The 24,796-nt window shown below is 36.7% G+C and overlaps 1 protein-coding gene across 1 annotated transcript in view; it reads left to right on the top strand.

Moving 5' to 3' along the window:
- Nucleotides 1-24,796, top strand: part of PIK3CA (phosphatidylinositol-4,5-bisphosphate 3-kinase catalytic subunit alpha) — a 65,929-nt gene that overhangs the window by 24,167 nt on the left and 16,966 nt on the right. Inside the window, exons 2-9 of the mRNA XM_080658109.1 lie at nt 10,543-10,970; nt 11,505-11,714; nt 13,273-13,523; nt 15,035-15,280; nt 16,412-16,497; nt 21,217-21,322; nt 21,828-21,980; nt 22,072-22,209. Of these exons, the coding sequence (XP_080514235.1) occupies nt 10,619-10,970; nt 11,505-11,714; nt 13,273-13,523; nt 15,035-15,280; nt 16,412-16,497; nt 21,217-21,322; nt 21,828-21,980; nt 22,072-22,209 (1,542 nt within the window). The 5' untranslated portion in view covers nt 10,543-10,618. The remainder of the gene's footprint in view (nt 1-10,542; nt 10,971-11,504; nt 11,715-13,272; nt 13,524-15,034; nt 15,281-16,411; nt 16,498-21,216; nt 21,323-21,827; nt 21,981-22,071; nt 22,210-24,796) is intronic.

The raw sequence follows: 24,796 nt of genomic DNA, 5'->3' as shown, positions 1-24,796 counted from the left end.
TGTGAACTAATATAAATTCAAAGTAAAGGAGCGGAGGGGAGAGCAAGAGAACCGGATAGAACAGCCGGATCTGGCCCGCAGGCCGTAGTTTGCCCACGGCTGGTTTAGACCCTTGCTACCTTTTCCTGAGATAATTTCAACAATTTAGTTTTCCTCCTTATTCCTCTATACTCCAGAACTATGTTGACTGACCCAGAACAAGACCTGTCTTGGAAAAGTTCACAGTCTAGCAGGAAGTCAAACATGGATGTAGATAATTTTAATAAGAATGTATTAAGATATAATCATAAAAATACATGTAAGAGGCTGGGTAACATTTTTTAAAGGGAGTACTTAACTCTGAAAATATTTAAAGTAATTTTAAGGAAAGTAGTCAGACCATAGAATTATCAATCCAGATTTTAATCATGTTATTTCTGTAGCAAGTGTGGAGGCAAGTTTTGTTTTCTTGTTCTAAATCCAACTAAACTAAAGTTTTATTTGATAATTAAAAAACAAACAAACAAGAAATCTTATTTTCTAGTTAATGAACAAATAAAGAGATACAACTGAGTTAGCCACAAAACCACATGTTAATGTTTTCCTGTTGACCTGTCTGAGAATGAGGGTGGAAATATCTTGTCAACATATATCTAAATATACATATTTATAAATGTATCTGTTAAATCAGATGTAAGTATTTGTAAAACCTTTGGTCATTCAATAAACATTTATGCAGCTTCTATATTTATAGAACATAGATATCTAGAAAATACAAGCTGCTTATTTTAGCAAATTGTGGCTGTTTGAGATGATTAAGCTGCCAATGGAGTCAGTATAGATATCCCCTAAATTTGCAAGTGTACACTTCAGTATAGCTTTCTTATATTTAGTGATTTTTATGATGCACATATAATATTGATATTTAAATACAAATAACTATTTGAAACATACTACACTTCTGAAATTAAAACCAGAATTTAAAATATCTGAAATATACTTTATGTATATTTTTATTACATTTTTGGGGGCAACATTAATTAATAAGATTATCTAAGTTTCAAGTGTGCAATTCTATATATTGTACATATATTCTATATATTATGTATATACTAGAGGCCATGCACCGGTGGGGTCCCTTGGCCTGGCCTACACCCTCTCACAATCCAGGACCCTTCAGAGGATGTCGGATAGCCGGTTTCGGCTTGATTCCCACAGGCCAGGCCGAGGGACCCCACCGGTACACAAATCTGTGCACTGGGCCTCTAGTATGCATATAAGATCTTTGGTTATTCTCTTCCTGCCCTCCCTCTTTCCCTCTTGAGATTCATCAGTCTGTTCCATGTTTCCATGCCTGTGGTTTCCACTCCTGAGTTGAGTGTCTGCCCCCTGGTGGTCAGTGCGCATCATAGCTACTGGTTGGATGGTCACTTAGGCTTTTATATATATATAGATTGCATTGTGTGCTCACCACCCAAAGTCTAGTCTCCTGTGTCACCATATATTTGACCACCTTTACCCTCTTCAATCACTTTATGTGTATTTTAAAGTAATTGCATCAGCCAGGCCAGTGTGGCTCAGTGATTGAGCATTGGCCCATGAACCAGAAGGTCGTAGTTCAATTCCTGGTCAGGGTTCATGCCCAGGTTTCAGACTCAATCCCCAGAAAGGGGCATGCAGGAGACAGCTGATCAATGATTTCTTCTCATCATTGATATTTCTATCTCTCTTTCCCTCTCCCTTCCTCTCTGAAAAAGTCAGGAAAATCTCTGCAGTGTAAGGCTGCATTTATAGACACACTAGTGGCCCGGTGCACGGATTCGTGCACATTGAAAGGAAATTAATTAGAAGAAATCCTATGTAATAAAGGTGTAATATGCAAATGGTCGTTACACTGTGAAGCGTAACGACTGACTGCATAACGATTGGATCACGGATCAGCAGGAGGGGGGGGCAGCAAGCTACAAGTGGGCAGCGGAGAGCTACAGGAGGGGGCAGGGCAGCATGCTATGAAGGGGAGCAGGGGGCAGAGGGAGCTACAGGAGGGCAATAGGCAGAGAGCTACAGGAGGGCGGCAGCGTGCTACTGGCAAGCTACTGGCGCACAGATTTGTGTGCAGGGCTACTAGTATTTTAATATCGCTATTCGCCCTTTCTCTATAATAGAAGTGTCAACCAAATTCATGATCAATAATGACAGATGGAAACACACGTGTGCAATTGGCGCCAGCGAGAGCTTTATATGTATCGCGCATGCGCAAGTCAACTTAGCCTTTTATTCTATATAATAAAGGCCTAATATGCTAAGTATCCGACTGTTCGTTTGACCAGTCTCTATGATGCGCACTGACCACCAGGGGACAAATGCTCGACCGGTAGGTTAGCTTGCTGCTGGGGTCTGGCAAGACAGGTCGGACATGCCCTGGAGCCCTCCCGTGGTCCCTCCCCGTCCCCAATCGGGACTGAGCGAGATGGGCCAGACACGCCCTGGAGCCCTCCCATGGTCCCTCCTCAGCCAGCCAACATCCCGTGTTCCCTCCCCAGCTGGCCAGCCCCAATTGGGACTGGGCAAGATGGCCCTGATGGGCCCCGATCAGGACTGGGCAAGACAGGCCGGACACACCCTGGAGCCCTCCCGCGGTCCCTCCCGGCCCTGATAGTGCACTGGTGGGGTCCCTTGGCCTGGCCTGCGCCCTCTCGCAATCCAGGACCCCTCAGGAGATGTCGGAGAGCCAGTTTCGGCCTGATCCCCACAGGCCAGGCGGAAGGACCCCACTGGTGCACGAATCCGTGCACTGGGCCTCTAGTATATATAGAATAAACTTGCTTAATTAGACCTGCTTTCTGATGTAGCTAAATTTTTTCCAGCCCAGTGAAGCACCCCAACTACTCTTTCAGGTAATTGTCAGCAACACAGCAGTAAATATCAACACAAAGCAGATTATTATTGTAGATCACGCAGGGAGAACAAAGGGTAAAATATTTAACTGCAGCAGTGTTTGACTGTAATCTACGCAGTGAGAAAACCTGAAGTCATTTTCAAGGCCCGCCATTTCTTCTTTTCAGTAGGGTCAAGTTTCTAAACTTTCTAAATCTCCTTTTCTGGCTAATGAAAAGAAAATAGGATTCCACTGAATTTCCTATCTACCTACTCCAGGACTTCTGTGAGGATCAAATGAGATGAGGCACGGGAAAACGCTTCACAGACATTTGGTTAAAGTGTGAAATGTTTGCACCTGGCTATAAAGCAAGTCGTGTTCCTGGGCTGAAGAAACTGCAAGGAGGCTAGTCGCTAGGGAGAGGAAGCCGGGAGTTGCTAAGTGACATCATTACCCAGTGCCCACAGCAACCATTTCTAGGCTGGGCTGGGCTGTGGGCCGCATTTTGCACCATGGGGTCTCAGCCGTGTTGGCTGCTCTTTGGTGGGCTGTCGCTCCAGGGTGGTGGCAGGGCCTGTGTCCATTTGGGGGAAGCTGAGTGTTGCTTTGTGGGCACCGGGTCCAAGGTGCCAGTGTGTGTCATGGCAGCTCCTGCTTTAGCATCTGCCCCTGGTGGTCAATGCGTGTCATAGCAACTGGTAGGATGGTCAGACACTTAGCATATTAGCCTTTTATATCTATACTAATAAAAGAGTAATATGCTAATTAGACCAGACATCTTACAGGCAACCTTCCGGACAAAGCCATGGTGCCGGGGCGAGGCAGAGGCAGTTAGGGGTGATCAGGCAGGCAGAGGAGAGCAGTTAGGAGGATCAGGCCAGCAGGGGAGAGCAGTTAGTGCAATCAGGTTGCCAGGTGAGAGCAGTTAGGGGGATCAGGCCGGCAGGGGAGAGCAGTTAGGGTCATCTGGCAGGCAGGCAGGTGAGCCGTTGGGAGCCAGCAGTTCAGGATTGTGAGAGGGATGGCTGAATGCCAGTTTAGGCCCGATCCCACAGGCATCAGGCCTACACTGGCAGTCAGACATCCCCTGAGGGGTCCCGGATTGGAGAGGGTGCAGGCCAGGCTGAGGGACAACCCCCACCCCCGTGCCTGAATTTTGTGCACCGGGCCTCTAGTATATAGATAATCTACAGTCAAGTAATAGTTTTCTATACTCTCTGCCTTGGTGATATTGACTCTAGAGCAGTGGTTCTCAACCTTTCTAATGCTGCAACCCTTTAATACAGTTCCTCATGTTGTGGTGACCCCCAACCATAAAATTATTTTCGTTGCTACTTCATAACTGTAATTTTGCTACTGTTATGAATCGTAATGTAAATATCTGTGTTTTCCAATGGTCTTAGGCAACCCTGCTAGCAGTTCTCAACCTGTGGGTCTGCGGCCTTTTGTTTATATACTGTTACAAAATGGTGGTCAAGTATTGATGCTGTCTAAATATGAATAATAGAAAAGGAGGCTACATCACCAGGCCAGCTAGCCACAGCTGAGGATGACCATGGGACGACCATTAGCTGCTATAAAATAAAGGATAGAAGCAATTTAAAAAATATCATCTCCAACCTGGGTTTGTTGGTTTTAGGGCCAAAATACCCTCAGACCTTTAGATAATACTGAAGAACTTTGTTATATTGTGTTTTAGTATAGCACAGTAATTAGTTTTATAATGAGGACTCCTCAAGAAAAGGGTAAATGATGACTTATATATACTCTTTTAAGAAAATAGGATTAGTCCTGGCCAGTTTTGCTCAGTGGTTATAGCATCAGACCAAAGGGTTGCAGGTTCAATCCCTGCCCCGGTCAGGACGTGTGTGGGAGGCAACCAATTCTCTTTCCCTTCCACTCAAAAAAAGTCTCTCTCTCTCTCTCTCTCTCTCTCTCTCTCTCTCTCTCTCTCTCTCTCTCTCTCTCTTCCCCCCCCCCCCCCTTTCTCTTTCCCTTCCACTCTAAAAAAAATCAATGGAACAGATATCCTCAGGTAGGGATATAAAAAAAGAAAATAGGATTGCCCCACTGAAATAACTTATCAGTAGATGTATAAAAATTTAGGATAAGCAAAACCAATTTATTTTCTAAGATTTCTGAATAGTTGTGATTTGTCAGCATATGAACATTTAGCCCTGGCATTCTGAACTCAAAAGCCCCATAGAGTGTTCCTTGACTCTTAAAGTGTCTTATTTTTAGCAGATACATTTTTGTGACCTCAAACCTCCAAAATGCAAATTTGTATATTAAATTTAATTTTCAAATAAGTTACTTTTCTTTGTAAATAGATTATGCGCTTGGGTTTGGATAACCCAACTTTTTCTATTAACATATAATTTTCTATAATGTAAAGGCCCTTTTACTTAAAATATGTGCTCTGACTTATTAACTTTAAGGTTTTTGCTCCAAATTCAGAGAATTGAGAAGATATTTTCATAACTTGGCTTAATTTATTTGATTATATCCTATAGTTGAAAAGCAAAGTTTTAAAGAAATCTGAATTTTAAAATCATGAAAGTTTCATGTCATATTTTTGTTCAGAATACTTTTCAGGGACTCACTTTTACTTAAGGGTGAACTATGTAATATTCAAACTTCTTAAGGTGGACTCTTGTGTCCCCTGCCTACCTCTCACCCCACCTTCCTTGTCACACACCTTCCTTATTACCATACACTCAGATTCAAGCAATAAAAAACAGCTTGTATTGCTGGTAACCGGCTACGTTCTTTCATGATCTGTGACTTTGCACACATACTCATGTGGCAATCTAAAACACTCTCTAGATCTCCCATGCTCCAGCCACCCCTTCTCTGCAAACTCTCTACTAATCTACAATATTCTTCTTAAATTTTACCTCCGATGCCTTTCCTAACCTCCTCAGGCAATTGGAGATTTCTTGTGACTTTTTCCAAATTCATGTTCTGTCTTATAACACTTTCCCATTGTTAAAGTTGTTCTGTGTTTTGTCTTCCCCAATAAACTGTGAGTCCCTCAACAACCGAAGGGAAAGCATCTTATCTACCATTGTTTTCATAGCGTATTTATCCAGGAGCCTAGCACAAGCAGATATTTCTCCAAAAACATGGGGTTGGCGGGGATGGAAAGCAAGGGATTCCACACACCTAAGCTGTAGATAACTGTACCATTTCAATAGAAATATTAGGAGTCTGGGGAACTAGAAGCAGCTGCAAAGTACCAGCATATGAGCCACTCACTACTATCCCAAACTTGTCTGTGAGCCTTGCATTGCCAGTGCTCCCTTCAAGTTTCAGCTTTTGAAGTTGGCACAACTTTGTGAAATGAAGCTCCTTACTTATTTGCCTCCCTCAGTAAAAGAACCCAGACCCCTTTTCTCCATCCCTATCTAGTACCAGACCTGGATAATTCATAATAGCTTGAAAAAATAGTATAGGAATGCTTTACAGGTTTATTAATAGTTAACACATTTATGGGGTGCTTACTGGGCAGATATCTTTGCTCACATGTTTTTCATACACCACCTTGTGTAATACAACAATCCGATGAAGTATACACCGTATTTTTCCATGTATAAGATGCCCTCATGTAAAAGATGCCCCTCACTTTTCCAACCCAAAATTAAGAAATCAATATTTTAAACATAAAACAGAACACATTCTTATTTAGTCATTACCACAGGTAATGTTTACATACCAGTTCTGTGATATTATGCATCATGTCACTTTATTCAGCCTCTGTTGCATCACTGATCTCTTCTTCATCACTATTAGTTCCAGACATACCAATTTCTTCAACTTCTATTGTATCACTGCTGTCTTCTGAGTCACTATTTATGTATGTGAGATCATCCTCATAAACTGGTGGCATTTTCTGAGGTAACTTTATTCGTGTTCTCATGGCCAACCCTTCCCTTCTCATGATATTGAAGCACCATTTTGCCTTTCCTGTAAAGTCAACAATGTTCATTTGAATAAACTTGGTTGACACACATAAGCCACTTTGGCGCTGCTCCATATTCCAAGTCTTAAGCCTCTGCTCCAACTTTGCCCTTTTTGCTGGTTTTCCTCTTAAGGCCTTTTTTAGCAGCTTAAGAAGTGGTAGTTCCTGTTTTCTCCACGGTCTGATCATACACTCAGTGGGAGGAGGTCCATATTGTTTCTCTGCAGCTCTGTTTCCATGCTCTTCTGCATAGCTGATTACATTTAGTTTGAATTTTGTAGAGTTAGACAATCACTTACCGGTATTTATCTTTTTATTTTTTGACATCTTTATGGGCTCAGAATGCTCTGGTCCCTGTTGCATCTGCCCACTCTCCACCTTCACCTCCAATTACGGCATCAGCTGACGTCAATAACAGTAAGGCTCGTGATTGGAGGAAGCCTTTTTGACAAAGTATGAGCAGTTATGCACCTTCACGGCTCCCTTCTCAGCTGACTTCTGTGTATAAGATGCCCCTCAATTTTCAGTCTAACAATTTTAGAAAAAAATAGCGTCTTACACACAGAAAAATACGGTACCATCATCCCAATTTAACAAATGGGGGGGAGGGCACAGAATGAAGTTCAGCGAGATGAATTAAACTTTCTCAAGGCCACACAACTAATTAAGGCAGCCAGAATTTGAAGCCAGTGTAACTTTAGAGCCCATTTTCGTATTCACCACCAATGAGTATTACCTGGCCATAACTGAAGCCCAAATAACAGCAAGTACTTTGAAATCACCTAGACATAAGTTCAAAATCCATATCTGGTTGTGAATAACTTCACTTCTCTGATCTTCGGTTTCCCTATAATGTAAAAATGGCAATACCTATCTTATAAAGGTTATTGCCTTCCTAAGTGCATTGTATTTCTACACTTCTGTTCATGTGAGCTCTGAGGTAATGGTTTGTGCAGAATAAGGCCTGGCATAAGAAGACAGATAAGCATCTTCTCTCTTCTGTGTAGTATGACCATAATATCAACCAGTGCCTGCCCTCCAGGATCTCCAAGTGTTTTATGGCTCTGATCGCATTTATTCTCTTATGAGAAGAGTGTATTTTGAGTATTTCATAGTTGTTAATTGCCCATAAAAATGCTATAGTATAATAAAGATTAGAATCAATGATCTGTCTGCTATACTAGACTGCTCTTTTGCTAATTCTTAAGTAACATATGAAACTCTTGGGGTTGTTATTTATTCTATAAAATAATTGCCCCCAAGATTTCATAACATAGACTTGTTAGTGCCATTCAACAAAGAAAACTATAAACACAGCTGCTGTTTTGGTGTCGTTTGTGGTTTGGTTTTGTTTTTATTTGAACTTTTTGTGCAGGCAGGTCATCATTTAAAAGTAGTCATTTGGCATTATCCCTTGCATTCATTAAATTTCTTGTATGTTTTAAAAAGCTTAGCCTAAGTCACTTCTAAAATTATACGCACAGATCCATCTGGTTTTTTTTTTAATAGTCAATGAATTTTCTTTGAAAAATATAAGAAATAGGAGATCTGTGTTTTAAATCCTATAACTAGTGGGTCTCCTGTAAATTTGAAGAAAAATATTTTTAACTATTAAAAAACAATTGTATATTCTTGATTGTCTTCCAATTTTTGTATTTCCAGAGGCAGGGTAAGGCTTGAAATTTCTTCTATTTCTACTCCTCACCTCTTTCATATGTTAAAACTCTGAAGCATACCATAAACACTTGTTTGCAACTGATAACTGATATAACAGAAATGGCTGCCCAAAATAGGCCTGTTGCTCTCTCTAGCCACACTGAGGTGAAAGATGCATTGTGGGGAGCAAACGTAGATGCAGGGAAACCACTTAGGCCTTTGCAGTGGTCCAGACAAGAAATAGTAGTGGCCTGACCCAAGGTACTGAAAGTGATAGTGAAGGAGTGTAGACAGATCAGGAGATAGAATTAACGGAATTTGTTGATGGCTTAGATGTTGATAGGTATGACATAGAGGAGTCAGAGATAGATATCTGGATTAGATGCAACATGCTCCTCACCTCTTACTGTGTTTGCTCAGTATTTGCGTATCCTTAAAAAAATCAGTTTATATGTTACCTCCTGTGAAAGCCTCCCTACCCCAACTTCCATTGAGTCAAGTGATAACTGTGAGCTTTTATAGCATCTGGTATTCTCCATGAGAGCATGTTTTTCTTTTTCATATCTGTGAATTCAATTACCCCAAAACCCAACATACACATAATCTTCCCACTCTTAACTTTGTCTTGAGGGGAAGGGACATGTGTCTTGCTCATCGTCACATTCCCAGCATCTAACATGGTTCTGGGGACAGCACCAGTACATTTTTAGTGACTAAACTAAGTGTCATTTATAGCTATTGTCCCCAGTGCCTGTAGTAATCGAATATAGTAAGTTATCTGGACCTTTGATTCATTTCTCCAGCTTTTATTTCTTTTTTATTTTCCTAATGTCTCTCACTTTGCCTTTTTTTTAATAACTTCACAGTTTAGCTCACTGAATAAAATTGAAAAATAAACACAAACAAGAAATAAACTTGTGCTTTCTGGTTTTGACAGTATCTTCCAAAAGATCCCTCAAGATTGTTGACATCTAAAAAATTAGGGCTTCAAATCATATTGATAATTAATATTTTTTAAAATGTTACAAATGCTTGCCCTAGCTGGTTTGGCTCTGTGGATAGAGCATCAGCCTGCAGACTGAAGGGTCCTGGGTTCGATTCCGGTCAAGGGCACATGCCTGGATTGTGGGCTTGACCCCCAGTGGGGGGTGTGAAGGAGGCAGCCAATCAGTCAGTGATTCTCTCTCATCATTGATGTTTCTATCTCTCTTTCCCTTTCCCTTCCTCTCTGAAATCAATAAAAATAAATAAATAAATAAAATATTACAAGTGCTTAACAAGATTGGAACATTGTACTGACAAAGAAAGTCAGTGGATCTCCTTTATGTGTAGATCATTTCAATCAGAGGTATTAGGACTAGGTTATTTGATAAAGTGGATGGATCATTGTCAGTTGGTCACATCTCAAGGAAAATGCATTGATGGCACTTTATATTAGAGTGACCATATACCTAACATACTTTAAAAACAGAGTGGTCTAAGATATCACTTAGAAAATAATCAGTACACAAAGGAAATTACAAAGATTGATTTAAGAAAGAAGAAAAGATTAAGCTATATAATTTCTCATTACCACAGGGTGGAGGTTGGGGAGAAAAAGTAAAAGATTTTACTTCTCTAAGCCTTTGCTTTACTCATATTTAGAATGAGAGCAGTTGGCCCATGATAAAGGATCCTTTTTAGCCCAGATTCTGCTCAGTAAAATAAAAGAGAGTGGTAGAGGTGATGGGTGATGGAAATTTTGGTTTCAACTTAATTCATAGTCTCATTTCTGTCTTGATAAGACCTGAGTGTTAAAAATTCATTCATATAAAATGTTTTTTATTAAATGACTTTACTAAATATAATGAAATACAAGTGATTTTTTTTTCTAATTTCTGCTTTGCAATCGATTCTATCAGCCTAATTTGGAGCAACAGTCTCCATCGAAATATTTAAGATGAATTTTTTATTACTTATCCTGATTAATTCAAACTATGGAAAATGAGTTTTTACACTTAATAATGCCATAAATCTGTTCTTCTATAGTTGTTTCTCTTTTAACATCTATTTTCCTTCTTTGGTTTAGATTTCTGCTTTGGGACAGCCACACATGTAATTCCTTAATGTAGTTTTATATGTAAAACTTGTAAAGGATCAGAACAATGCCTCCAAGACCATCATCAGGTGAACTGTGGGGCATCCACTTGATGCCCCCAAGAATCCTAGTAGAATGTTTACTACCAAATGGAATGATAGTGACTTTAGAATGCCTCCGTGAGGCTACGTTAGTAACTATAAAGCATGAACTATTTAAAGAAGCAAGAAAGTACCCTCTCCATCAACTTCTTCAAGATGAATCTTCTTACATTTTCGTAAGTGTTACCCAAGAAGCAGAAAGGGAAGAATTTTTTGATGAAACAAGACGGCTTTGTGACCTTCGGCTCTTTCAACCCTTTTTAAAAGTAATTGAGCCAGTAGGCAACCGTGAAGAAAAGATCCTCAATCGAGAAATTGGTATGAGAAAGTTTTTGACTAAATGTCATTGTCATCCTATTCTAAATGCAAATAACTGTGCAACTTCATTTTCTCCTCACTGAAATATTTCTGTTTGAACCAGTTAATTACTTTTGTAATCTTAAATAGATTTTTAAATAAGAATCATTGCAAATCTAAAGTATTTTTTGACTATTGGACTAAGAAACTATTTTTAATACCTTGGTATTTTTTATAAAGTTTTCTTTAAGAAGTATAATTTGTATAGTTGACTTAGATTTGTTATAGCCCAGTTTTGTTTTATTATTCTCTAAAAAATAATTGATATGGATAATGTTTGCTGCCTTTGCTCCAAGTTGCTAAATATAATGTTTATTAAAAGTATTTGAGTCCTTGTCAACTCTTACTGTATGTGTTCATCAAAAATTTTTTAAACCCAGAGAAATGTCTTTATTCTATTGTGATCTTCCAAATCTACCAAGTTTTCTATTTATAAAAAACATGTTTATACTGTATATTTAATAGAATATTATTTTCTTTCTATAAATTTTTAAGGCTTTGCTATCGGCATGCCAGTGTGTGAATTTGACATGGTTAAAGATCCAGAAGTACAGGACTTCCGAAGAAATATTCTGAATGTTTGTAAAGAAGCTGTGGATCTTAGGGATCTTAATTCACCTCACAGTAGAGCAATGTATGTTTATCCTCCAAATGTAGAATCTTCACCAGAATTGCCAAAACACATATATAATAAATTAGATAAAGGTAAGAAAATTTGCAGTCTACCATAATTGGTTACTGTATTGAAAACTTCTATAATGTCTATATTTTTAAAGTATTTTTTATCTCAGATGATAAGCTTCTTGAAGTCAGGTACTGCTTATACTGACAAGATATAGTTGAGTGCCAAGTACACAACTTCTGTACAAATAAATACTTACTAATTGAACGAATTGTGTGCATATGGTGCTGAGCCCTTGGTGAATTGTTTAGTCAGAATAAAACTAAAGAAGTTTGAGTTTGACATTCCTTGCTGTAGAATTATAGCTAATTATCATTTTATATGTAAAAACAAGTATTAATAGACACACATTTTATGAAATTTTAGGAAAACTTTACATCATCTTAATATATATCATATATTCAAAAAAATAAATTTCTTAATCTTAATGTTAGATATAGTAAATCTGATCATAATGAGGTTGACTTTTGACTTTTGATTTTAATATATTGATTTCTAGATTTAAATAAGCATGAAAAAATACAAAATATATTGTGTTTTTTAAATGAAAATATATCAGGTACATTTCTGTATTTTTCAAGATAACAAAGTGAAGTTTGTTTGTTTATTTTTAATCCTCACCTGCGAACATTCTTACTGATTTTAGAGAGAGGAGAAGGGGTTGCAGGGGGAGAGAGAAACATCTGTCAGCTGCCTTCTGGTACACGCCCTGACCAGGAATTGAACCCCAACCTTTTGGTGTATGGGACAGTGCTCCAACCAACTGAGCCACACTGGCCAGGGCCAAAGTGAAGTTTTTAATTCGAAGTTAATAGAATAGGTTAACTCGCACACACTAATAAATATAAAGTTCTGTTGGTAAAATAAGTTAACATCTTATTACTATTTCACCCATATTATTCAAAGTAGTTTAATGCAATATTTAAACTACTTTTCTACTCTAGCATACTTTTAAAAATGGAACAAGCACTCTTTTATTTTTACCCAATCTTTATGAAAAATTTCCAACATGTAAGATAGTTGGAAGAATTGTACTATGAATACCCAGGCCATTCTGACAGTTTTCATCTTTCTAGTTTATCATCTTTTTTTTTTTTTTTTTTAATCTTCCGGCTTAATTGATCTTAAAAGAAAAAAAAAAAAAAGAAGAAAATTCATCTTATTTTCCCTCCTCCCCCATCTTTTCTCTCATTCTGATTTATCATCTTTCTTTAAGTCTCCATGATTCTTTCCCATAGTTACCAAAAACCCTTCCACTTCTGAACCTTTTGTATACCATCATGAGTCACTCTTCACAGAGGTTGTATCCATGAAGTATACCATGCAGTTTCGAATGGAATTATATTGGTCTCAGGTACTTATGACCCACCAGTCAGTTTTGCATGCTTGCCATAAAACATGAGATTTGGACATAGCCTGGCAGCCCTATTAGATTTGAAGATTTACCTGTATTTAATTAGTTAGATTATAAGTCATTTATGATTATGGTTAGAAAAATGGTAGTGCACGCTTTTTGAAATTTGTCTCTTGAAAAATGAAATATATATGATGATTACATCTAATAATGTTTTCCTCTTATAGGGCAAATAATAGTGGTGATTTGGGTAATAGTTTCTCCAAATAATGACAAACAGAAGTATACTCTGAAAATCAATCATGATTGTGTGCCAGAACAAGTAATTGCTGAAGCAATCAGGAAAAAAACTCGAAGTATGTTGCTATCATCTGAACAACTAAAACTTTGTGTTCTAGAATATCAGGGCAAATATATTTTAAAAGTGTGTGGATGTGATGAATACTTCCTAGAAAAATATCCTCTGAGTCAATATAAGGTGAGTAACAAGTTTCAAAAATACTAATTTTAAATTTAAAAAGTAATCACATTGGGGACTAGAGTCTGCATTTTTAGAACATACTTTTTGAGAAATAAATAATATTATTAAGTAATATTCACAAGTTTATTTTTATACAATAATTATTTAATTTGAGAGATTGATGATGAATTAATTCGAAATAACAGATGCTATTCTTCAAATTTTATGTAATAATATTTGGGGATCTGATTATATATGTGGATAAGCTGATTAACGGTTTTGCAATTGTAGCAATAGTTGTATCATTATTGAGATACAAACATTTGATTTGGTGACTGTTTAATTGTGCTATAAGGTAAGTATAATGTTTCAGGTATTCTGCATGCAAAAAATGCATCATATGCTTTTCTAGACAACTCCAGTTCTATAGTGGAAATACTTCTATTAGCCAGTAAGAATTTAAAATAACATGAAGCTTGCACAGAAGGCTTTTCATGTGCCTTCTTTTTTCTTTTTAAAGGGGTTTATTGTATTCATTTGAATAAGCAAGAAAGCAATAATATAAATGTCCCCTTGTCAAAAAAAAAAAAAAAGACAAACAAACATAAAAACATTGGCAGTTACACTAACCCTAAAATATGGGGTATTTTATCTCCTTCCAAGCAATGGCACTAGCAGTAATTAAACATTTCAAAAAAAATCTATGACTTACTAGTTCTGTTAAGATATACTATTAACATTACCCTACTCTCTATTCTGTTTATTTAATAAATACATATAAGAAGTGACTATACTTGCACCAAGTGTATGCTAAGTACTGATTTACAATACCAAGCAAGACATGGTTCTGGCCTTCAGGTTGCTTATAGTCTAGTGGATTTACGGGTAAGAAAATAGGCTATTATAATATGTACACAGTAGCATTTCTATTTGAAATTTCTATCCTAATTACCACTTCATGGATCAAACAATGTGTTTTAATATATTTTTAAATACATCCTATATTTTTATCAGTCTCCTCTTCGTTTTGTTTTGTACTTTTTAGCAAAACAAATGTTTCTCAAGAAATGTTGTAACAAAAGAGCAAGGGGCAGCAACCCTTGGATTGGACATCGATATGACTTAATAGATAGAATGATAGAAGCTTATTAAATGATGTTGCTTTTCCTTTAACAAGTGCAGTGTTTTCATAATGAGTATCCTCTGATCCTTGTTTGTAATTTTTTTCTTACAGTTAAGGGTAGAACTAAAGTGTCAAAAACTGACCTCTTTTTTTTTTTTAATACAATTTATATTCCAATAGGTGCTTCGTTGATCTTGTGCTATAACATAACTCCCAGATATGTATTTCAAATGTAAATGTAAACAACTGCTAAGAAATGTGGTCTATAATATTTGATTTCCTTATCATCTTATCACCTTTGCAGATTAGTATGTAAATTCTCTCATAATACTCTTACATGTTGCTGTTAAAATAAAAAACCTTATTTTAAAAATGGCTTCTCCCCATCTCCTTTAATCTTTTACAGTATATAAGAAGCTGTATAATGCTTGGGAGGATGCCCAATTTGATGCTGATGGCTAAGGAAAGCCTTTACTCGCAACTGCCAATGGACTGTTTTACAATGCCATCTTATTCCAGACGCATCTCCACAGCTACACCATATATGAATGGAGAAACTTCTACAAAATCCCTTTGGGGTATAAATAGTGCACTAAGAATAAAAATTCTTTGTGCAACCTATGTAAATGTAAATATTCGAGACATTGACAAGGTAAAGTCATGTTGATGCTTATTATTTTATATAAATTACTAGAGGCCGGATGCACGAAGATTCGTGCAAGAATGGACCTTCCTTCCCTTGGCTGCCAGCACTGCCTTCGCTCTGGCCAGAGCTGCCTTTTTGCCTTTGCTCTGGCCCAGAGCTCCCTTTCTGCCTTCCCACGCTGCCCAGAGGCCCGGAGCTGCTGGGGCGGTGCGGAACGCCTGACAATGCAAGCATCCCGCCCTGCCCCCGGCCACTCAGCACATGCATATGCAAATTAACCCACCATCTTTGTTGGGTTAATTTGCATACTCACTCCTGATTGGCTGGTAGGTGTCATGAAGGTATGCTCAATTTGCATCTTTCTCTTTTATTAATGTAGATTTTATATAAACTTTTTTATTGAACTAAATAATGATCTATTGAGCTGCAATATGTTTTCAGATGGCTAGAAAACCACCCACCTACCTCTGATATTACACTGCTTATGGTCCTTTGTCATTCTAATATCCTAATGGTTCTAATGTTCACAATGCTAAGCTCTTAAAGCCAAAAGTTTTACAGAATTTATTTGGCAGCAAAACCTGGCCCAACTTGAAGCAAGGTTTTTTTGTATCTTTATTTATCCCACTACTATAAATATTCATGTGTTTTGTTGCAGAAGTATTAATATATTTATGGGTGTTCTAACTTCAAATAGTATTGAATAATGTTTAGTATATGTACCAATTTATCTTTCCAAAACATGAAAAACTATGAATTCCATACCTGTCCTAAAGGTGGGCCTATATTGATTTTTATTAGTCTGATGTTCCCCTGAAAACAGCAACAAATTTTGGTGAAGAGCCTACATCAGTATTAACTTATTATATATGTGAGTAAAGGAGAACTGAAAAACTACATCTAAACAGAAACTTCTAATGGAACCTGCAACCTTCATATATCGAGGCAACACTCTGCTAACTGAGCTACCTGGCCAGGGGGAAACAGTTATTCTTGTGTTATTATTTATTAATTATTGTAGTATTTTCCATACAAACAGCTGTAAGCCTACTTTTGTCTCCGTACGTGTACATGTGTGTTTGTATTATATATGTATGTTTGTATATATTTGTATACACATACTTTTTTTTTTTTTAGATCTATGTTCGAACAGGTATCTACCATGGAGGAGAACCCTTATGTGATAATGTGAACACTCAAAGAGTACCTTGTTCCAATCCTAGGTAAGGAAGTATATGGATTTCTATCTTCATAAGTCATATTAGTGTTTAGCAATGTAATTAATAAAAGTAATACAATTTCCATCATTGGCTTTATACAAGTCAAGGAAATTGCCAGACATTTACATATACAACATAAGGACTTTCTGTCAAATCACAGGATCACTTTATTGAGTCTCTATAAAATTTTACCTGTAGGGTTTTTCTGATTCTTTCCATTGTATCAAGGAGAGAACAAAATATGGTTACAGTTTGGTACTGATGATTTATAAACCTAGCATTTTATTCTTTTCTTATCTCCATTATCATTTACACTGATAGTTGAACTGAGAGTTGGCAAACAGCTCCAGAGCCAGACTACTAAGAGGCAGTTTTCTGCACATTACCCCCAAGAATAGATAAATATGACATTCAAATAAATCAGTTTCTTAGGAGGAGGAGTTCTTGGAAACATTTTAAATTATTACTACCTAGATATAATGATAGAATAAAAGGTAGTGTAATCCAACAGCTTGTCATCCTGCCATTTCTTTTCCTCTCTCTATAGAATCATTTGGGATAAGAGTCTACCCTGAATATAATAGTAATATTTTAAGAGAACTCAAATTGGTGTTAGAAATGGATTTTGTGGAATAGCAATCAAGCTAACTAGTGAATCATTCACAAGTAAATTTCTTTTTTTTTTATTTATTTTTATTGTTGAAAGTGTTACAGATTTCCACAAGTAAATTTCATAATGAATTTAGACTGAATTCTAGGAGAATCAAGAAAAAATTTTGATCTTGTAATTAAGTTGCTAGAGGTGACCACCATTCTAGTTTGGATCAAGTTCAAAGAGATGGTAGTTTTTTCTGCCTGGAGAAAGGGAAATAGTTCGTCACCCTACCGGAACCATTAGGTCAGAAAGTACGTCATTCATGTTAGAACTTATGCTGTGACAACAAACAACCCCAAGATCTTTTACAATTTTTATTAGAACAACAAAATTTATTTCCCAGTCATACTGCATGACTCTCACAGGTTGAGTGATTTGGTTGTGAAAGGAACAACAAAACAATATTTGAGTAAAGAATGGCCAAAAATTTTCCAAATTTGATAAAAACTGTAAAACCAACAATCTAAGGAGTTCAACAAGCCACAAGCAAAAATCCCAAAATAATATTGGGTACATTTATTCTAGTTGTTTCAAAACCAAAAAATAAACTAGCTTTATAAAAGTAAAAGGTAAATGTATTTAACAATCTAAGGTTATAATGTCAAAATTTTAGTGAAGTAAAGAAGCTATTTAAAAACAACTTATATTTGATTATCTTTTCTTTAAGAATTCTTTAGTCTAAAAGATAAAATCCCTATGGTAGCAGTATGAATATTTTAGTAAATTTGTAAACTTTTCTGTATTTACAAAAAAAAATTAGAGGTAAAAGAAAATGAAGTTATTAGAATGAAAAGGAGATATTAAAAAATTCTTCTGAGATTAAGTGATTGTTCCAAATACTGTACTTCCCGTATACTAGATAAATTACCATATGATTTCTTCATAAATGTTACGTTCTCTCCCAAAATCAGAATCAATTTGAACTATATATATAAAACCATTGCCTAATAATAAAGAACTTAATTGTTCTCTGTGTGTGGACCTGAGAAGAAACATGCTTTATTTGCATAGTATTATAAACAGCAACATTCATAGGATATAGCTCTCTTAGTATATAGAATATTTCCCATTAACTCTGAGCAAGTCTAGAGATTTAGAAGTAATAAATAAAAAAACCCTGAGTACATTTACTGTGAACTTATCAAATCCCAGAACTTTTCTTCTCTCCGTATGCATTGTTTCTTTATCCTTTAGAATTCCTTCTTGCTAAGTTCCCTCATTTTAAACATACTGTCTCTGTATAAGTGGGTCATATTTTTTAATCTTCATCCATAATCAAACAAAGAATACACAGAACTTATTTTACTAATAAAGTTTTATAACCTTAGTTTGGCTAATTAAAAATTTTATACCATTTTGTTGTTAATTAAGTCTTGTTTTATTTGTGACCAAAAACAGAATAGAATTTTGAAGAAGCCATTTAAAAAGTTTTCAAAATCATTATCTAGCACTTGAGCTTTTACCTTGGACCAATTACACTTCTAATTTATTTACTTTTGTTATCTCATTTAATCTTCACAACAACTTTATGAGAGTAGATACTATTATTAGTCACATTTCCAAAACGAGAAAACAGACCAAGTGAGGGATGCACATGTAATAAAAAAAACAAGATTCTACTCTAGGTAGTGTGACTTCTGAGTTCATACTCTTAACCATTACTATAATCTTTTTTAAAGGAATAACAACTATGTATTTTGCTTGGCTCTTTACAGATATGTCCACCAAATAAAATATAGACATTATTTCACATGTAACATCCAATAAATTGAAGGAAATTTATTATTAAAATTTGAGAAAAAAACTATCACTTTTTATAATTTTTTATTCTTATTATGAATGTCAGGTTTTACTTGCAAAATAGTTCTAAAACTCAAATACTTTCTGTTAACATATCCTTCATTTTATTTAATACTGACTTATTTAAATGAATAAAACTGCATCATGTATAAAAGTAATTAAATATCATTGTAATCATAATAATTTCATTTTATTTAGTTTTCCTTTTCTATTTGCCTCTTTATAAGCTAATTTAGGGGGGGGTGAAAGTATATAGCATAAATGGACAAAAGTACACATTGCAGAGTTTAGTGAGTTATCACAAAGTGAATATCTATATAAGCACTACACTGGTCAAGAAATAGAACATTTAACAGTATTCTAAAAGTCCCTCCCTCCTCATTCCTTCTCCCAGACCATTAGTTTTCTCTCCTCTCTAAAAGTAGCTATTATCCTAATATTACCTTTAGTTTGGGCTTTTTGAATTTTATGTAAATGGACTCACAGTGTAGATATTCTTTTGTGTCTTTTTCACTTAATATTATGTTTGTAAGATTTCATCTATGTTTTAAATAGCTGGTGTTCATTTCCATTACTGTGTACTTCATTATATGAATACTAGAGGCCCGGTGCACGAAATTCATGCACGGGGGCGTGTGTCCCTCAGCCCAGCCTGCACCCTTTCCAATCTGGGACCCCTCGAGGGATGTCCGACTGCCCGTTTAGGCCTGATCCCGGTAGGATCGGGCCTAAACGGGCAGTCAGACATCCCTCTCACAATCCAGGACTGCTGGCTCCCAACTGCTCGCCTGCCTGCCTTCCTAATTGCCCCTAACCGCTTCTGCCTGCCAGCCTGATTGATGCCTAACTGCTCCCCTGCCAGCCTGTTTGCCCCTAACTGCCCTCCCCTGCAGGCCTGGTCCCCCACAACTGCTCTCCCCTGTAGGCCTGGGACCCCCAAACTGCCCTTCCCTGCAGGCCTGGTCGCCCCCAACTTCCCTCCTCTGCCGGCCTGGTCACCCCTAACTGCCCTCCCCTGCAGGCTTGATCGCTCCCAACTGCCCTCTCTCAGGCCTGGTCCCTCCCAGTTGCCCTCCCCTGCTGGCCATCTTGTGGTGGCCATCTTGTGTCCACATGGGGGCAGCCATCTTGTGTGTTGGAGTGATGGTCAATCTGCATATTACTCTTTTATTAGATAGGATAGAGGCCTGGTGCACGGGTGGGGGCCAGCTGGTTTGCCCTGAAGGGTGTCCCAGATCAGGGTGGGGTTCCCTTGGGGCATGGGGCGGCCTGGGCACTGGCCATGCCCCCCGGTGACCCAAGCGGAGGCCCTGGTATCTGGGATTTATTTATATTCTATAATTGAAACTCTGTAGCCCTGAGCGGAGCTAAGCCTCCTGCTTGCTCCGTGGCCACAGCCATTTTTGTTGGGATTTATTTATCTTCTATAATTGAAACTTTGTAGCGGAGGCCAAGGCAGGCCAGGGCTGCGGGAGCTTGGCTTTCTCCATTGCCAGGGGCATCCCAAGCCTCCTGCTCTCTCCAGCTCTGTGGCTGCTGCCATTTTTGTTGGGATTTATTTATCTTCTATAATTGAAACTTGGTGGCCTTGAGTGGAGGCCTGGGCCCGCCAGGGTGTGCGGAAAGCTTGGCTTCCTCCATTGCCAGGGAAACCCAAGCCTCCCTCCTGCTCTCTGTGGCCGTAGCCATCTTGGTTGGGTTTATTTGCATATTCACTCCTGATTGGCTGGTGGGCATGGTTTGTGGATGTAGCGGAGTGATTGTTAATTTGCATACTACTCTTTTATTAGATAGGATAAGGCAGTTTATCTAGTCTACTATTAGACATTATTCTGTTAACATTCTAGGCACAAATGCACGCATTTCTTTGATTTTATATCTTGAGCTGTCATAGGTCAGTTTTAGTACATTATGCTTTCCAAATTGGTTGTATAAATTACACCTCCACTAGCAGTATATGAGATTTCCTGTTACTACACATTCTATAACCATTCCTTGGTATCATCAATCCTTATAGTTTTAGCTAATCTCTTATATAATGATAGTTCCATGACATTTTATTTTGCATTTTTTGGATGACAAATAATATGGACCACTTTTTCATGCTTATTGGCCATTTGGATAAATGTCTGTTCCATTCGATCTCTGGCTTGTTTTTCGCTTTATTTATTTTTTTCTTTATGATTTGTAGGAGTCATTCATATGCTCTGGATAAATGCTTTTTGGGGGGGATAAATTCTTTTTTTTTTTTTTTTAATTTTACATAGGTGGAATGAATGGCTGAATTATGATATATACATTCCTGATCTTCCTCGTGCTGCTCGGCTTTGCCTTTCCATTTGTTCTGTTAAAGGTCGAAAAGGTGCTAAAGAGGTAAATTATATTCACCTTTAGAAACTCCAAATTATACTGCTTATTGAATTTTTATCAAGAAATAGATATTATTTTTCTTTATCTAAAATAAATAATTTAAAATTTTTATTTAATGAATGTATCATAGAAGAATATCTTGTGAGAGCTTTTAGAATTTATTTATAAATAGTGAGTTTGTCCTTGAGGTCATACTGATACTGTTTTGGAATATGCCAAGTGACTACACACAAATATCTGTTAAGTGACTACATGCAAATATCTGTCTTGCTTGCTTTGGTTCATATTTCCTAATAATAATAATTAGAGAAAATACATGTCATTTAAAATGGGAAAAAGGAAAGCGAGATATTTATACTTTGTAAAAATTAATATGGTTTGTTGTAGACATTGTTATGGACATAGTTGTTGAATTCTCCTTTCTGGGGAAGAAAAGTATTTTGAAACAGGTTTAATAATTTAACCCAATAAGTAGTGAATATTTTTCGGTTTGTTTGTGTGTTTTAAGGAACACTGTCCATTGGCATGGGGAAATATAAACTTGTTTGATTACACAGATACTCTAGTATCTGGAAAAATGGCTTTGAATCTTTGGCCAGTACCTCATGGATTAGAAGATTTGCTGAATCCTATTGGTGTTACTGGGTCAAATCCAAATAAAGTAAGCTTTTTCTTATTATAAGTTAGAATTTTTTCTTTTTTTATGACAGTAAACACAATATATATGTAATAACTTTTATTTTATCTCTTAGGAAACCCCATGTTTAGAGATGGAGTTTGACTGGTTCAGCAGCTGTGTGGTAAAGTTTCCAGATATGTCAGTGATTGAAGAGCATGCCAACTGGTCTGTGTCCCGAGAAGCAGGATTTAGTTATTCCCATGCAGGAGTGGTAAGACAAATCACTAAGTTTTCTTAAGTATCAGCCATAATCAGTGGATTTGGGTACATACTCTTTATACAGAAGGGGTTTCGTATGTTTTAGTTACACTGGCATAGCTACTATAGGTGCTTGGACAGTGTTGTAATATAATAAAATTCTCTATATGCTAATATTTTTACTGCAGCCCTGCCTCTCCTTACTTTACTCTAGCCTGTCTTCATTTAACAAATACTTATTGAATGCCATTAATGTATGACATGTACCAGGCAATAACATTGTAACCTAAAGAGACCTCCACTGAGTATGTAGTCTGATGGTGAAAATAGATATTAAGCAGGTAAAAGCAAAAATATAAGATTATAGATCATGATAAGTGCCAAGAAGGAAAAAACAATAAGTGTGCAGGAATGACTAACAGAGGGATGGGAGAAAAAGGCTAATATTGGGTTCAGAGAAGACCTTTCTGAAATAGTAACTTTGAAATTGAGCCAAAGTATAAATATATTGTTAGGTGAGCATGGAAGCAGAGGACATTGCTTCACCACCATAGCTCAATCCCCTAGAAAAGTATATATATAAAATAGGATTTAAATATTGATCTAGTTGTCTGATCTTGACCATAAATTTGGAACTACAAAATAATGATGTAGGAACCATTAACTCTAACTCTTCCTTATTTCTCAAGAACAAAGGTGTCAGTGCTAAGAGAAGAAGATGTTTTTGTTCTTTGTTAACTTTTTTTTCTAATTTTCAAATTTATCACTTGCGTTTTGACCTAGTTATAGATCATAGATAGACCAACCAATTGAATATGGGCCAAGAGGTCCTGAAATATGCCTATCATATTTTACATATTCCTGGTGCAATAACAGCAGCACCCAGGGGCAGCCAGCAATGCCACATTTAGGAACTTTCAATAGGGAGTTTACCAATCCCTTTTGTAAACTGAATAATAATAATAATAATAATAATCTTTACCCTTCCTGCCTTTGCACTTTCAAAGATATAGAAAGGCTATTTTAAGTACAAATAAATTTAAAGTCATTACTGAATTTTGTCAGATACTAAAAGTACAATTAAAATTAACTTTTTTTACATTAAAAAGAGATTCTTTCTTGAAATATGTAGCCACTATTCTATAAGTTTAATTACTTTATGATAATTGCCCTGACCAGGTAAGTCAGTTAGTTAAAGCATCGCCCTGACAAGCCAAATTTTCACGTTCGATTCCCAGTCAGGGCACCTGCAAGAAGCAACCAATGAATGCATAAATAAGTGGAACAACAAATCGCTGTTTCTTTCTCTTTCTCTCGCTCTCTCTCCCCCACCCCATCTCTCTTCCTTCCTCTCATTAAATCAATAAATTAGAAAAATAAAAATAATTCCTTGATGATAATTACTAATATTTATCGAGTGTTTACTGTGTACCAAATGCCATACCAATCACTTTTCACATATTATCTCATTTCATCTTAAAAGCAATCTCTGTGAAGTAGGTACTATTATAATCCTTATTTCACCAGTAAAGAAACAGGCATAAGAAGTCTAAGTAATGTATCTAATGATCTCCCCAATCAGGGCGGGCCGGCCAGACCCCATCTGTGCACAAATTCCTGCACCGGACCTCTAGTTCCGTTATAAATGAGCAGGAATTCCTTAAATTTTAAGTTAGGGTTGAAATACTGATAAGCATGCTCATGACATGCCCACATCCCTATCCAATTAGTTGTACCTGTAACTGGAAAGAAAAAGGTGATGTAGAAATTTAAAAATTCCTTGGATCCATTTTTCTGATTGGTATCTGTAAGTATAAAAATAGAATGTTTTACAAATATGAAGCAAAGAAGATGACCATTCTAACAAAATTATGAGGCATCAAGGTTTTCAAAAATACTGCATTTTGACATGTGAATACGAAAAGAACCAGAAGTAATGATAAGCTAGAACTTATTAGATATGTATTTAAAATCTGGACTTAGTATTTACAAGATGAATATGTTCCAGGCTCAAGCATAACAGTTGATAAGCAAGCAGTTAGTTGCATTCAAAGGATGTTGCTTATTTTGGATAATAACCTTGGTTTTACTATATTTAAATTATTATCCAGTTGTCATATAATTGTTTTTCACTATCACTTTATTCTTCTCTAAGTTATTCTATATTAAAAATATAAACAAATAAAAATAAGTAAATAATGCAAAAGAATTAAAAGTCCATGGACCCAGATGGTAAATGGTAATGACTACTTTTCCTGGTGAAAGGAGGGTTAAGCATTTTTTATCTCTTACCTGAACTATTATTCCAGTAGCCTCCTGACTGGTCTCCCTCCCCCTGCAGAGGACTCAGAATGATCTTTGTTAAACATAAATCAAATCATGACATTCATTGTTTAACTAATTTTCACTGAAAATAAAATCCAAACCTTTTACCCTGACCTGAAAATTTCTTATGCTGTGAACATGACCTCCTATCACTCCTCTCCCTCACCTACTGGGCTTCAGGTTCACTGGCCTTCTTCCTGTGCCTCCTTCACACCAAGCTCATTCTTTCCCTAAGGCACTTTCCTTGTTCCTCCATCTGCAATAGTCTTTTCCTA

The sequence above is a fragment of the Plecotus auritus genome (assembly GCF_963455305.1).
Source record: "Plecotus auritus genome assembly, chromosome: 2".
Classification (NCBI taxonomy): domain Eukaryota; kingdom Metazoa; phylum Chordata; class Mammalia; order Chiroptera; family Vespertilionidae; genus Plecotus; species Plecotus auritus.
This window is presented reverse-complemented; position numbering and strand designations above follow the sequence as displayed.